At 35.6% G+C, this 16,005-nt stretch overlaps 1 protein-coding gene across 1 annotated transcript in view; it reads right to left on the bottom strand.

Moving 5' to 3' along the window:
- The window catches only part of DLG2 (discs large MAGUK scaffold protein 2), a 2,046,181-nt gene that overhangs the window by 2,014,665 nt on the left and 15,511 nt on the right, over positions 1-16,005 (bottom strand). The window contains exon 3 of the mRNA XM_029208176.1: positions 15,830-15,961. Coding sequence (XP_029064009.1) covers positions 15,830-15,869 — 40 coding nt within the window. The 5' untranslated portion in view covers positions 15,870-15,961. The remainder of the gene's footprint in view (positions 1-15,829; positions 15,962-16,005) is intronic.

The following is a 16,005-nucleotide window of genomic DNA, read 5'->3' as shown; positions in this document are numbered from 1 at the left end:
ACCTAGCATCTATGTCAGTGTTTGACACATCATAGGTGCTCCATAAATATTTGTTCAATTAACAAATAAATTAATGAAAGGCTTAGGAAAATATATCATAAAGAGTAACTGTATCAGTAAGAATACATTTTAAGTGGTACTTTTAAATTTCTCAAAACAGCTGAGATACAATCAAGATTCTAAGAGAAAGATTCAAGTACGTAAAAGGAAAAAGACACCTGAGAAGTCTTCTACATTAAATACTAGAAACTAAGTCATATTATTAACAGAGATCCATATTTTTATTCTGTTAACTTTTCATAGTATTGAAGACATCGTAAGTTTCTTTCATATTACCAGCAGTAACCTCAAAAAAGAGCAGGACATGTAAACAAGTAAAATTTGCATGCTTTAATAGGTCCAGCAATTTTAAATGATGCTGTTTTGATCACTGCATATCAGCAAACTCCAAGAGATTGTCTGGCAGTGCAGTAGCATAATTAACCTAATGTGCTTTTCTGACCTCATAAATCACATTCTTCGATGCCCTGAGCTCTTGGCACAAAGACCCTGAAAACAAATGCAAATTCCCACTGTATTAACTATAAAATATTGCAAACACAAGCACCTCTTTTAAATGAATATCTTAGGTGAAAAGTAGTATGTTGAAAAAAGAATCTAATGATTTTGACTTTATACAAAAAGCAAAAACAAAGAAAATGTTAATGCAGTTATCTTGCCAAAATTTAAAAGTTGACCATCAATAGTAAATTAGCTTTTCCTTCATTCACCAAATTATATTAGCCAATGGACAATTTTTTAAATAGTGAGATAAATTACCTTTTGTTTCAAAAGGTCACTCTGGATGCTGTGTAGAGAATAGATTGGGGCAAGAGTGAAAACAAAGGGATATCAGTCAGGAAACTACTGCAGTAGACCAAAGAGACTAAGGTGGCTTAGACCACGATGGCATAAGGGAGACGGTAAGAATCGGTAGGATTCCAGACTTAAATTGAAAATTTGGCAACAGGACTTGCAAAGGGGTTGTATGAGAATGTGAAAGAAAGAGAAAAATCCATGATGACTCCTGGGTTTCTGGGTAAATGATGATGACATTTACTGTGATGGTGAAGACTAGAAGAGGAGCAAGTTGGTTGTGGGGAGGGGTAGAATCAAAGTCCAGTTTGGGACATGTTAAGTTTTGAAATGCTTAATAGATATCCAAGTGAAAGATATTAAATAGGCAATAGGATATATAGAAGTCAGACATAAGTTTGGGAGTCATCAGCCTACAGGTAACATTTAAAACCATGGGACTGGGCTTCCCTGGTGGCACAGTGGTTAAGAATCTGCCTGCCAATGCAGGGGACACGGGTTCGAACCCTGGTCCGGGAAGATCCCACATGCCGTGGAACAACAAAGCCCATGCGCGACAACTACTAAGCCTGCACTCTAGAGCCTGCGAGCCGCAACTACTGAAGCCCACGTGCCTAGAGCCCATGCTCTGCAACAAGAGAAGCCACCGCAAAGAGAAGCCTGAGGACCGCAACGAAGAGCTGCAACTAGAGAAAGCCCATACACAGCAACGAAGACCCAATGAGGCCAAAAATAAATAAATAAAATATATTTTTTTTAAATAAAATAAAATAAAACCATGGGATTGAATGAGACTATATAAGTACTGTAGTGAGTATAGATAGGAAAAAAAAAAGAAGAAGAAGAAGAAGAAGACTGAAGTACCTTAGCCAAGTTACTTCAACATTTAAGTCAAGAGAGAAAGTAAAGAAAGTGGTACAAGAAGGTGGACATGACTGGGTATGTCAAATGCTGCTGAGAAATATGATAAATCCTGAAAAGTAATCAATGAATTAGCAACACAGAGGTCTCTATAACCTTGACAAGTACAATCCCATTAGGGTAGAGAGGACAAGCCTAATTTGGAGTAACTTCAAGAGAAAATTAGTGATGAAGAAGCACAGACTGAGTATAAACAACTCATGATAAATTTTGTTCTAAAGGGGATTAGAAAAATGGGAGAGGGGCTACATGACAGGACCTGTAGACTTAACAAGCAGAATGCAGTCACTGCTAAATCATGGCCCAGAAGGAAGTGGACCACAAGAATAAACATCCCCATCTCTCTTTCCCTCCTCCACCACTTCTGATCTCCTCTTAGTACCTCCCATTGGCCAAACTCAGATAGAAGTTGGAAGACAAGGTGAGGGAGATGACACATGAAGTGAATGGATTTTAAAGACAACAGTAGCAAACACTATGTGCTAGGCACTGTTCAAAATGCAATACATATATTAACTTATTTATCCTCACAACAACCCTATGAGTTGGGTACTTTTCCTATGGTCCTCATTTTACAGACAGGGAAAGTGAGGCACAGGGTGGTTATGAAATCTGCCCAGAGTCACACAAGTAGTAAGTGGCAGAGGACCCAGGATATGAACTCAGGCCGTCTGGCTCAAGGGTCCATACTCTTAACCCTAAAATGTTCCTCTTAAGAGGAGACATTTGTGTGCTAATAACTGAAGAGGAAGGTAAAAATTAATTGCAAAGAGAGAAGAAGTAATTACAGTAGCATATTCTTTGAGTAAATAAGGAAAAATGCAGACATAACCTGTCATGAATCTTCTTTGTTTGCCCTTCCAGGTCATCTTTCTTCCCCTATCCACCCTGCTCTGTGCCCTGGGAAGCTGACCTTTACAGACTGTGTTAACCAGCTCACTTGTCCTCTGGCTTCCTATTGGGGTCCACTAATAGGAATAACCAGCAGAAGATCAGGGAAGGGAGGAAAGAGGGGTTGGGATGTTTATTCACCCAGCCCTGTTCTTGCTGGGCCATGGTTTGGCAGTGGCTGTCTTCTTCCTAAAGCCATCACTCCTCTCAGGCAGCCTTCTAATAATTGCAGTTCTATTTGTGTTACAGTAACAGCTCACATGCTTTCCCTGTTCCTTCAAGATTCCCACTGTTCCTAGTCCCCGAGTGCTTCCATTCCTGGTTGATTCCCTTAACTCTGCCCCATCTCTTTGTAAACAAATTCTTCATTAAACTCTCTTCAAGAAGGCTTTCTGTTACCTTCCAGGACTCTGATACTCTATCCAAGAGGAGGATTTCATCTTAGATAAAAGGAGGGACAGTTTATCCACATTAATAAAAGAAAAAGCAAAACACATAGATACAGATATAGGTAGGTTGGTAGATCAAGTACTGAAAAGATGAGGAAGTTCTCTTTTGATTGTTTTTATTGTCTCAATAAAATAAGAAGAAAGGTCAGCAGCTAAAGTTGAAGAAGGTGCAGTGTATTGCATTTGAGGAGAAAAAAAGGTATGAAATGCTCCCCCTGGGAACAAGAAAGTGAACTGTCCAAGGAAACATAATAGGCTTTTTGGTCATAATTTAAAGTGAAACCAGTTAACAAGGTTGTATGTATTTCTCCAGCTACATTTAGCTGTAATGGTGCAGACATGGAATAGACAGAGATGGGTTTAACCAGAGGTTGGTTTTGCCAGCAGGTGGAGAGACAACAAAGAAACTGAAGATGTATATAAAATGATTAAATATAGCAATGAATCATGTCTTTTAAGCTGGACCTGAAGATTTATGGTAGCTAACAGATCACAAAAATAAAATTTGTGGGGCCAATGACTTAGCAGTGCTTATGGGATCAATGATTGATATGGGAAATACAGAAATGAACTGGATCAATAGAAGGTAACGAGTGATGGTCACAGAGTAATATGTTTAAAACTGAGATTTTTAGAGGGGTGTGGTTATTAATATTGTTAAGATATAGAGTAAAATCTAAGAGCGGGTGGCTGAGATACAGTGAAGGAAGAGATTATTACCAGAACAGAGATCAAGAAACTGATAAAAGGAACCAGACTGTCCAAAAACAAAGGCAAAATAATGACAATAGTTCAAATTTGAAAGTATGAAGTTATGTAGAATACTGCTATCCATTTTCCTATATCCTTCATTCAAGATGCAGTCATATTCCTCTCCATAATCATCCATGTTTATAAAGAAATTTATTGCACTAGCCCAACTCTTCCATGTTACAATTATAAATACTCAAATTCAGGAAAAGGAAGTGTCTTACATCAAAATCTATTTAGTACTTACAGAGAACCCTACTAAATATGTTAAATTTTCCGTATCTCCAGGGGCTCCATTTCTAGAAAAACATATAGTTTTAAAAATTAGATTTGTATGAGGAAAATAGCAAGGAGAAAGTGAACATATGTCCTGAAAAATTATTAAATGGAGCCCTGCACCTAAAATAAATAGGTTTGGTTGGATGGTATTAATAACCTCAATTAATGAAATCTAAAAGTCACCTTTATATTTATAATCATTGTCCTATTTTGATCAGTTGAAAAGCTCTTAAACCCTTCTTCAAAAAACTCTTGCAGCTGGGTTTCCCTGGTGGCGCAGTGGCTGAGAGTCCGCCTGCCGATGCAGGGGACACGAGTTCGTGCCCTGGTCCAGGAAGATCCCACTATGCCACGGAGCGGCTGGGTCTGTGAGCCATGGCCGCTCAGCCTGCACGTCCGGAGCCTGTGCTCCGCAACGGCAGAGGCCGCAACAGTGAGAGGTCCGAGTACCGCAAAAAAAAAAAACAAAAAAAAAAACTCTTGCAGCAACTATTTATAAAGACCAAGGCTTCTTTCTGAATGGTTTATTTTCAAATGGCTTATTTTCAAAACTGAAGGTTTTTCTGAACGCATTATTTAATATTCAGTATAATTTGTTTCTGTGAGTTTAACAATGCTTTAAACTTTTAGGGATTCATGATTAACTCATTTTGTAAGACCTGGCATGCCCACTGGAGTTTGGTAGCTCTAGGTACATTTGATGACCCAATTTGCATATACATAGTCCTGTAAAGAAAATTCTAATCTTATGGTTTTATAAAAGTTTATGATTTTGACAGCAAACTGGAAACTGAATATAAGGTAGAACCCAGAGACTCATACTAGAAACCAGGAAAATTTATGCTGTATGGTATCTGTAGGTTATTATTGGACGGTTTGGAATTCCTAACATAGTCTTAGAAGTTCTGGGCTTCTGAGCAACAAATGAGGTAAAGGAGAAATAGTTTCTTAAGCAACTCTTAGGAATGACTCATGTAAACAAACTAAGGTAGACCAATGTTCCTCATTCTCCACCACTTCTATCTTTTGCCAGGAACCAGAGCTAACAGGAGAAAGGGGAAGCCTTTCCTGTGAGACACTTGTGGGCTATTTCTTCTCCCATTGCTCCTTCTTGTGGTTAATGCTTTTCGACATTCAATACCAAATTGAATGTTGAAAATGAAGAGGTAAGAAACAACATTGAGATCTATGCTTCAGTATAGCAGGGTCACACATACAACTTATACCACACCATGGTATAAGTGGCATGGTGGCAAACAAAATGTATAGGTCTTTACTGTGTATGTGTCTTATCCAGCAGCTTCAGAAGCCCTCAATCCCTGGTTAATTGGGAAAAGTGACCACTCAATCCAGTTTAAAGTGTAGTCTGGCTCAATAATTTAAAGTCTCTCTCAGATAAAACTTTTCATTCATATAGCCTACGCCTCCTCCTTCTCTCTAAAATAATGCCCCGTTATATGGGAGTAGACAATTCTGGGGTCAGACTTGTGGTTTATCTGCCATCATAGTCTTGGGGATAGAAATAGGTTGTGTTCATTGGATCTACATGCTGTCCTTGGGCTTCTCTGGTCCTTGAGCAATGACCCTGTTCATCCGCTCACTAGGCATACTGCTAGCCTCTGATGCAGAAGTCTGTTTGGTGGGACCTGGGATCCATTCTTTTGGCTCAGGCAAAGCTCCAGGTGCTCCGCCTGGTGACAACACTTTTGCCTTGGGCTGTACTGGCACTACACTCCTACATTCCTTCCTGAGGTCATGTTATAATTCCCAGTCAGTACAGACGCTGGCTGGAACCTTCCTGAGATGCTGACTTAATGCCAACAACTGCCTACCTAAGGACAACATAGTGAAAATAAAACCCTACTTACTTACGCTTTCCTCTCCTTTCAAATTAGTCCATTTCTAACTTAAACAAGAATCTAACACAGTCCCAGGCATGTAGCAACACTCACTTATTCATTCATTCATTTAACAAATATTTACTTAGTGGCTATTATGTTCTAAGCGCTAAGCTAAAATAAAAGATACAGCAATGAATAAGACAGGCAAGAATGCTCCTATGGAATTTACATTCTAGTGGAGAAAGCCATACAAAATGCATAAACAAACAAAATTTCTCATAGTGATACCTACAGTGACAAAAATAAAACAGGTAATGTGATAGATGTGACTTGGGGGTGGGATGGAGGTGAGGAGTGAGGTAAGACAAAGATTTAGATAGAAAGGTACTCCAAACAAAAAAGAAGCATGTAAAGTTTCCTGGGGCAGCATTTAGGAACAGAGAGAAGGCCAGTGTGGCTGAAGTACAGTGAGTAGGGAAGAGTGGTAAGAGATGAGATGTGAGGTAGGCAGAGGTGATAGGGAGCCTTACAGGTGAGAAGTTTGAATTTCATTCCAAGGATAATAGAAGACTAGAATGTTTCATTTAATAAATAGTATCTAAACATTTTTAAACAAACACAATACAGTAGTATGAATTATACCAGTATACAAGTAATTCCTTATGATTTTACTGTTTGATCCAAATAACTATTTCAAAGTACTTATCACAGTTGTACTTATTTAATGTCTGTCTCCCTTATTAGACCGTGAGCTCCATGAAAATAGGGTCCACATCTCTCTTGTGACTAAATCCCCAGAGCCTAACAGAGTGTCTCTTAGATAGCAGGTGTTCAAAATAGATTCTGTCAAATGAAAGAAATTTAATGATTGACTATTCCATTGCAGACACTGAATTAGAACCAGGCCCTGCATTCAAGAAGCTCACAGTCTATTGAGGGAGACCAACATGTAAGCAATTAACAATAATACAACACACTAAGTGCTACACCAGAAATATGAACAAATACTAAAGGAATGTAAAAGAGAAAGTAACTAATTCTGCTTACTGGCAGGGAAAGTATTAAGGAAGTTTTTAACTAAGAATAAATATTCATTTCCTTGGGATAAATGTTTATACTAAGAAAGAAGTCTATATCATGTTTTATTAATTTTATTAGTTCTACAGTTCGATAGAACATACACTCTATTGACAAAATTGTTTAACATATTATTACCATGATATTTTAAGACATCTTGAAAAGGCTTTTTGCTAAAATAATCCTTTAGAAATTTCTCTATATTTTTGTTATTATGTATATCAACTCCCTACATATTAAAGTTAAATTCAAGACTAAAATATTCATAATATTATTCTTCTAGCTATGGGAAAAAATAGATGGAGAAGCCTATTGTGCTCTGCTTTTTTGCCAGCTACCATATATCAACGATACTGATCATCACCAGATTTTCATTTATTATGTACCTTAGCAGAAATTACCAGATGCTTTCATGCTCCCAACAAACTTTTGGGGCTTCATTACCTTACTGTGTATCGAAGTCTAATATGCTATCAAAATAAATTAATTTTTTGCTAATTCAGTTATAGCACAAATAAAAACATCCTTCATTTTTAAAACAACCACTCTTATAAGCATCCATAGTACATAAATTTAGTTAAATGGTGCCATCTGGTGACATAAATCCTGCAGCAAATATACAAAGTCCAGAGCCAAGAATGACATACAATCCTCTTGATGGTACCCAACCTAAAGTGTCAAATTTAACTTAAGAAATATTTGATCCTACTTGACATGAAACACACAGCTAATCACACTCAGTATATGGCAGTTTAACAATGGGAATTATAAGGACTGTCTGGGCCACATTTTATGCTTACTACTCTTGTTTCTCAAGTGTACCCTCAAACTTAAACAAGCCTTTAGAAGAGATTTAAGTCTAACGTGATGCTTTAGCCAACCCCTAGAGAACATTTTTAAAGCATAAATATCAAGAACATCTTGAACCCATTTAAGTCACATCTACTTCCTCACTCTCCTTCTGATCTCTATGAATCTGTTTAATTGTCATCACCTAAAATGTCACTTCCCTGAGAAAGCTTTCCCCAATTCCACTGCTAAGGTTAAGCTTCTCACGCATAGCATCCTCTACTTCTCCACTGTAGCATTTTCACAACTGTAAATATAAACTATTCGTGCAATTTTGTTTACTGCTTGCCTCCCCAGTTTTATATCTGGCACAGTGTTCAATAAATAATTTTGAATGAATAAAGGGATGGATGGATGATTAGATGGATGGATGGGGAAAAATGTCCTTCTCTATCCTCTTTTCTTACTCAAATCCTATCATTGACAAGACCCAGCTCAAGTTTACATTTTATATAAAATCTTCCCCAGCAACACCAACCTACAATAAACCCACACTTCTCTGAACTCCTACAGTTTGGTCTAGGCTCCAGAGTTTAGTCCTTGATTACATCCTGTCTTACATTTGTTTGTATATATGTGAATATTACCTTCCCAATTGACTTTAACACCCTTAAGGGTAGGAATTTGGTTTTTAATAATATCCACCTGCATATGCCCATGTAAACAGGTAAACACTTCATAAATACCTTGTTAATTATTATAATTAAATTGCAATAACTGAAATACCTGCATTCATTTTAGTGAAATGAGTATTCTAAACAAATAAGTAGGAACAGAGTAGACCTTGGTATTTAAGAATCTAACATTCACCACTTTGACCAGTCAATACTTATTTAAATGTCCATAACATACAGTAATTAAATGTGTTTCACAGGAGCACATGCTTTGAGGCTGTGAGTGGCAGCAAGCACTTCCCTAGTGAGTGAGCCTCCCACTTGCCAACAGCAGCATCTCAATGCCGCTTATCTGCTGTTCTCTATCCATAGCCCCATAGGTAGAAACTACCATTAAGCATCCAAAGGGAAAAAATCAATCACTTAAATGTTTCAGATATACTACTGTCCTTTAAAAAGAAAATTAGATGCCATAATGATATTCCTAAATTTATGGATCCTCAAAGTAGTCAAGATATATCCCAGAATGATAATGGCTCATTGGATTTCTTAAAGATCAAATCAAGTCTTTATAAAACCCAAGAATGAAGAAATGTCACTGTCATATTTTCCCAAATTTATTAATACTATTCACATACTATATTACTTTCCTTGAGTGGCCAAATATCTAACCATTTAGAACATATGTTCTCAAACTTTAGCATGCCTCAGAATCACCTGGAAGGCTTATTACAACACTATTTGCTGCACCCTGCTTCCAGGGTTTCTAATTCAGTAGGTCTGGGGTGAGGCCCAAGAATCTGCAATGCTGACCAAATTCCCAATGAGGCTGATGCTGCTGATCCACAAACCACACTTGGAGAACCTCTGCTTTGGAGGACTGAAGCCAAGTTGTTCCAAATTTATATAACCATTTCACTATAATCTATAAAAAATTCTTAGACTTTCTTACAATCAGGTGGCAAAAATTATACATTACAAAGACAAATCAAGACCAAAATAGCCATGATGTTTTCAAATAGATGTTATTTTGAAATAAAATATTATATTAGAATTACTATACTGAGAAAATATGTAGTTTTTTTTTACTCAAACTAAAATCTGATAAAACTCCAATACAGATCAATTTTGTAATACTTATTACTATTATATTTAAATGATTAACTGATTGCATACCTAACATCTCTTTTCTCTCTACTTGATTTCTCTCACTTACCCAGAAGGGCAAGGACGATCCTCTCCTCTACAGTTTACTGTTGTATCCCTATTGCCTAGCACAATGTGTAATACATAACAAGTATTTTTTAAATAATTGTTGAATAAATGAATAAAAAGTTTATTGCTGGCCTATTATTATTAAAGGTTCACATACTGGGGGTACAACTGTTAGTTAGATATAACCTCAACTCTCAAGCTACTCACATTCTACTGAGGGACCAGAAATATATTCAGTTCATCATAAGTCAGTGTAATAAGTGCCTTATAGTAATATGAACTATATGTTAAGAGACATAATGAAAGGGCTGGTTAAAGCTGCTAACAGGTAGGGACATGGTAGAAGGCTTCAACAAGGAGGTGATAAATCCTAACATGTAGTATATCTACTGTATCACCCCTATTGCTAATAATTTCAAGTATCCATAGGGTTCTACACTAAGCTTTATGAAGATAAAAAATATTCTACTCTAATACAAAGTCTGACATGCAAGCCTCCATAAAGCAGAATAAGTTATTTTCTAAGATGTTGTTACTGGTAGACTTTTAAGGAAACTATCACTCTACTACCCATTCTCTTCTAAATCTTTCCCCAAAATTCCCCCTCAAACACTGCAGTGAAGTAAGAGGAAATAAAATTAGATAAAAAAGGTTAACAAGATTTTAGAAGGGGTTGAAACCTTTTAAATATACATACATAGTTCTGTCCATACTTGTACATAAAAGTAATGAATAAAGAATAAGACAATTTTTTACCATTGCAACAAAAAGAAGAAAATACCTAGGAATAAACCTACCTAGGGAGACAAAAGACCTGTATGCAGAAAACTATAAGACACTGATGAAAGAAATTAAAGATGATACCAACAGATGGAGAGATACACCATGTTCTTGGAATGGAAGAATCAATATAGTGAAAATGACTATACTACCCAAAGCAATCTACAGATTCAATGCAATCCCTATCAAATTACCAATAGCATTTTTTACAGAACTAGAACAAAAAATCTTAAAATTTGTATGGAGACACAAAAGACCCTGAATAGCCAAAGCAGTCTTGAGGTAAAAAAAAAAATGGAGCTGGAGGAATCAGACTCCCTGACTTCAGACTATACTACAAAGCTACAGTAATCAAGACAATATGGTACTGGCACAAAAACAGAAACACAGATCAATGGAAAAAGATAGAAAGCCCAGAGATACACCCACACACCTATGGTCAACTAATCTATGACAAAGGAGGCAAGGATATACAATGGAGAAAAGATAGTCTCTTCAATAGTGGTGCTGGGAAAACTGGACAGCTACATGAAAAAGAATGAAATTAGAACACTCCCTAACACCATACACAAAAATAAACTCAAAATGGATTAGAGATGTAAATGTAAGACTGGACACTATAAAACTCTTAGAGGAAAACATAGGAAGAACACTCTTTGACATAAATCACAGCAAGATATTTTTTGATCCACCTCCTAGAGTAATGAAAATAAAAACAAAAATAAACAAACGGGACCTAATGAAACTTCAAAGCTTTTGCACAGCAAAGGAAACCATAAACAAGACAAAAAAACAACCCTCAGAATGGGAGAAAATATTTGCAAATGAATCAATGGACAAAGGATTAATCTGCAAAATATATAAACAGCTCATGCAGCTCAATACTAAAAAGACAAACAACCCAATCCAAAAATGGGCAGAAGACCTAAATAGACAACTCTCCAAAGAAGACATACAGATGACCAAGAAGCTCATGAAAAGCTGCTCAACATCACTAATTATTAGAGAAATGCAAATCAAAACTACAATGAGGTATCACCTCACACCAGTTAGAATGGCCATCATCAGAAAATCTACAAACAACAAATGCTGGAGAGGGTGTGGAGAAAAGGGAACCCTCTTGCACTGTTGGTGGGAATGTAAATTGATACAGCCACTATGGAGAACAGTATTGAGGTCCCTTAAAAATCTAAAAAGAGAATTACCATATGACACAGCAATCCCACTACTGGGCATATACCCAGAGAAAACCATAATTCAAAAAGACACATGCACCCCAGGGTTCATTGCAGCACTATTTACAATAGCCAGGTCATGGAAGCAACCTAAATGCCCATCGACAGATGAATGGATAAAGAAGATGTGGTACATATATACAATGGAATATAACTCAGCCATAAAAAGGAATGAAATTGGGTCATTTGTTGAGACGTGGATGGATCTAGAGACTGTCATATGGAGTGAAGTAAGTCAGAAAGAGAAAAACAAATATCGTATATTGGAATCTAGAAAAATGGTACAGATGAACTGGTTTGCAGGGCAGAAATTGAGACACAGATGTAGAGAACATCTGTAGGGAGGCTGGGGGTGGGGGTGTGATGAATTGGGTGATTGGGATTGACACGTATACACTGATGTGTATAAAATTGATAACAAATAAGAACCGGCTGTATAAAAAATAAATAAAATAAAATTCAAAAATTTTTTTAAAAAAGAATAAGACAATTTTCAATAAGGTATAAAAGCAAAGAACTTTTGTAGTACATATCTAAAAATGAACTAACTCATTATATTATTTAAATGGTTTTTACAAATAATTATGGTGGCAATACATATCTTTAAATTTCAAAGTAGATCTGGAAGGGAAGTATAAAAAGAAAAACATTTCCATCTTGCTCCTTCATCACCTAAATGAAGGGTAAATAACCTAATAGAGTGCCTTGAAAGTCTGAATGTTTTAGCTATGCTAAATGAAAGAGATCTAACTTAATTTATAAAATATCATGGAATTCCAACTCACTTATATTCAAATTCTGAAGTGTTAATAATGCAATCATCATAAAACTATAACTATCTATTGGACAAAATATTTTCCTCAGTATTACCACAAGATGTCACCCTAAGCCTAACATCAAAATGTGCAGCTTTGCTGTTTCAGGCATTTTTCTTCTTTTGTACATTAATGAACACTAATTACTAACTTTTTAAAAGTTAAGTTGTTTTCTTTGTTTTAATTTATTTATTTTATTTATTTATTTTTGGCTGCATTGGGTCTTTGTTGCTGCGTGCGGGCTTTCTCTAGTTGCAGAGAGCGGAGGCTACTCTTCATTGCGGTGCATAGGCTTGTCACTGCGGTGGCTTCTCTCGTTTCAGAGCATGGGCTCTAGAGCACAGGCTCAGTAGTTGTGGCACATGGACTCAGTAGTTGTGGCACGCGGGCTTAGTTGCTCCGCGGCATGTGGGATCTTCCCGGACCAGGGCTCAAACCCGTGTCCCCTGCCCTGGCAGGCGGATTCTTAACCACTGCACCACCAGGGAAGCTCTAAAAGTTAAGGTGTTTTTTTACACTTTCTGTTATTGGTAAATGGAAAGCCAAAACAAAGAATACAGGGACTAGAGAAGCAAGAAAGAAGAAAGTTAAACAGTTCATCACCCTATTTACTATAAGAGAAGTGCATTTTACCCTTGGATTTTATTTTCTTCTTTGACTTTATTTTTTAAAATTTCCATAATGAGCATATATGTTTATAATCAAATAAGGTCATTTTAAAAATGAAAAAACAATACCTCTGCTATCACCCTCCACCCTATTACCACAGAACCCATTTATAAAATGCTTTTTTGCGCTATAATAATGGTCAAAGTTATGGAGACAGAATTCTGTCCTCAAGGATTATACCATCTTACTATCTAAGACGTGTTTGCATTTTCTTTTTTAGGCATATGATGAAGTACCACAAAAGGATAGTATTCATTTTCAAAGTGATGCTTTTCATCTATAGAGAGAAGGCCTGGTTTCCTGGTCACTTGTAAATATTACAGCACATTCTGAAATAATAGTATTTTACTCTACTATCCATTTATGATGGGTTTTCTGCACTATGATTCCCTTCTATTTCTTCAGGTGAGATTCATGCAAAGCATTATTTCAACATACTGGCTACCTGAATACCAGAACAATGGGTGAAAGTCACTATCTTCCATCACTTGTAACAAAAAAAAAATGGGGAAGGGAAGTTAGTCAAAGCAGAAAGCAAAATACAGAGCATAACTAATGCTCTAGTGCTTTGTGACCACCTAGAGGGGTGGGATAGGGAGGGTGGGAGGGAGATGCAAGAGGGAGGAGATATGGGGATATATGTATATCTATAGCTGATTCACTTTGTTATAAAGCAGAAACTAACACACCATTGTAAAGCAATTATACTCCAATAAAGATGTTAAAAAATAATAATAATGCCCTATTTACTAATGGTTCCCTACTTATCCATTTATAAAGATATAATCCCCTTCAGGATGCACAGGGCTACATAGTTTTTCTTCTTTTGTGTCCTTAAAATTGCACAGTGAGACCAACTCAAACATTCAATAATAATAAATTAGTAAGCAATATTTAGCAACCTAACAGGATTCAACAGAAAATTATGTTTCGTTGTATAGCATTGCTCCATTCTGTGCACTCTGGTTTATCCCAAAATGACTTAAAAGACTAGCCAAAGCAAATCTATCCATTCAAAGTTGGGCATCAGGATTACTTACGTAACAGCTTTTTACAGATTACTGTTGCCTCTCATTTTATTACAGAAATTCCAATTACACTACAGGCTTTTTGCCAAGATATTTACAACTCACTCAAAACAATGGCAAAATACAACTCTTTGTCATTCCTCTTTTTATTCCCCGTGTAATGATGTTGCATTACCAAATGGTTACACTACCTTAGTAGAATTTTCTAAAGCATCCAACAATATTCTTCCTAAATAAAGTTCTCAAAAACTCAAACTCTCAAAAGTCATAGCCAATCTTATCTAAGCACATAATACAAATCTATTTAGAGGCATTGCCATTCTGTTAATAGTCTTTACTATTTATCAACTAGATAAAACTATTAATTTTTAATTGAGAAATTCGTTGCTTAAAAGTGTTCTCTAAAATACTATTCTCTAATGACAGGGTTTATTTAAATTCTGTAAGACTCCATTTAGAGCTGTTTTTATTTAATACCAACTAAGATGATTATAGTTATTTGTGTCATTAATTCTTACCAGCCATATAAGAATATTTTAAAGAAATTAATCCACAGGCAATAATCCTATAAAGCTTTTTACTTCTATTTTTATTCAATAGACTGATTCTCAATTTTTCAAAATTTAATGGTTTTTTAAATTATATTCAAACCATAAAGTTATAGTTTTGTCAATAAGTGTAGACATTCATTATAATAAAAACACAAATAAAGTATTTTCAAGATTTACCCCCATAAATTCACATTTTTTGTTTCTATATCAATAACCATCAGACCTGAAAAATAATAACATCTAGTAGATTCAATTATTTCTTTAAAATATGCTGTTTAAGTCCAGTAAAATCTATAGTGTAATTGAGTGAGTCTTTTTTTAAATTCTTTAGTTAGTTGGTTGCTTTTGTTGAGGGGAGGTATTTGTTTCTATTTTTTTATTTAACTCTAAAAAAAGAATTAAAAATTATCTGCATAAATGCAAAAATGTATGTATAAAGACATACATAAATAAACCATAAATTCAAGAATACGCAAAAGGTTAAACATTATAAAGTTAGATTCATGAAGCACTGACAAAGCACTGAGATTTTCATAAATAAACTTCTCAATTTGAATCATGAAATTTCTTAAGAGTAGCAAGAAAGATGAAAAAAGTTGTTTTTGTCTTAAGAAGAGAGTAAAACTAGAACTATGTTTCTGAGTAGAATGTGACCCATCACTTTTTGTGTTAGGGAAGTCTTCGTCTAGAAGGAGGAAACTTCCTTCTTTAGCATATTTGTCCTCAATTTTTTGCAATAAGCTACTCCAGTTTTTTCCTGTGTAAACTTGTCTTCCTATATAAAACATTCTTTCAATATTTTTATTAACATACACTTTATTTCTATTTTATAGAAGTTCTTTTTTAAGATAACCTTAAACAAGAAAATGGGGGGAATATCTTTTCTTCTACTTGATATCAAGAAAAATATTTCAGTTTTAAATTTGGTTATCGGGTTTTCTGACCACATTACTCAAACTCTTAAGCCCAATTCTGATCATTAAGATGATAAATAATTTTTTAATACATACCTAGCAAAGCTTGGAATAAGTTGCTCTTAAAGATACCCATCACCTTTTTAACAGCGTTTTTCAACTGCTGCTCCTCTGGTTTCCTTAATTTTTTGCAGTATTCTTCCAGTAATGATAAAGCTCGGTCAGTATCTGAAAAACATGATTTTAAAATTCTATCTTATGGTCTTAGAAAA

Source organism: Monodon monoceros, unplaced genomic scaffold, assembly GCF_005190385.1.
Source record: "Monodon monoceros isolate NGI ecotype Baffin Bay Population unplaced genomic scaffold, NGI_Narwhal_1 Super_Scaffold_7, whole genome shotgun sequence".
In the NCBI taxonomy this organism is placed as follows: Eukaryota; Metazoa; Chordata; class Mammalia; order Artiodactyla; family Monodontidae; genus Monodon; species Monodon monoceros.
The sequence above is the reverse complement of the archived record's forward strand: the minus strand, read 5'-3'. Positions and strand labels throughout refer to the sequence as shown.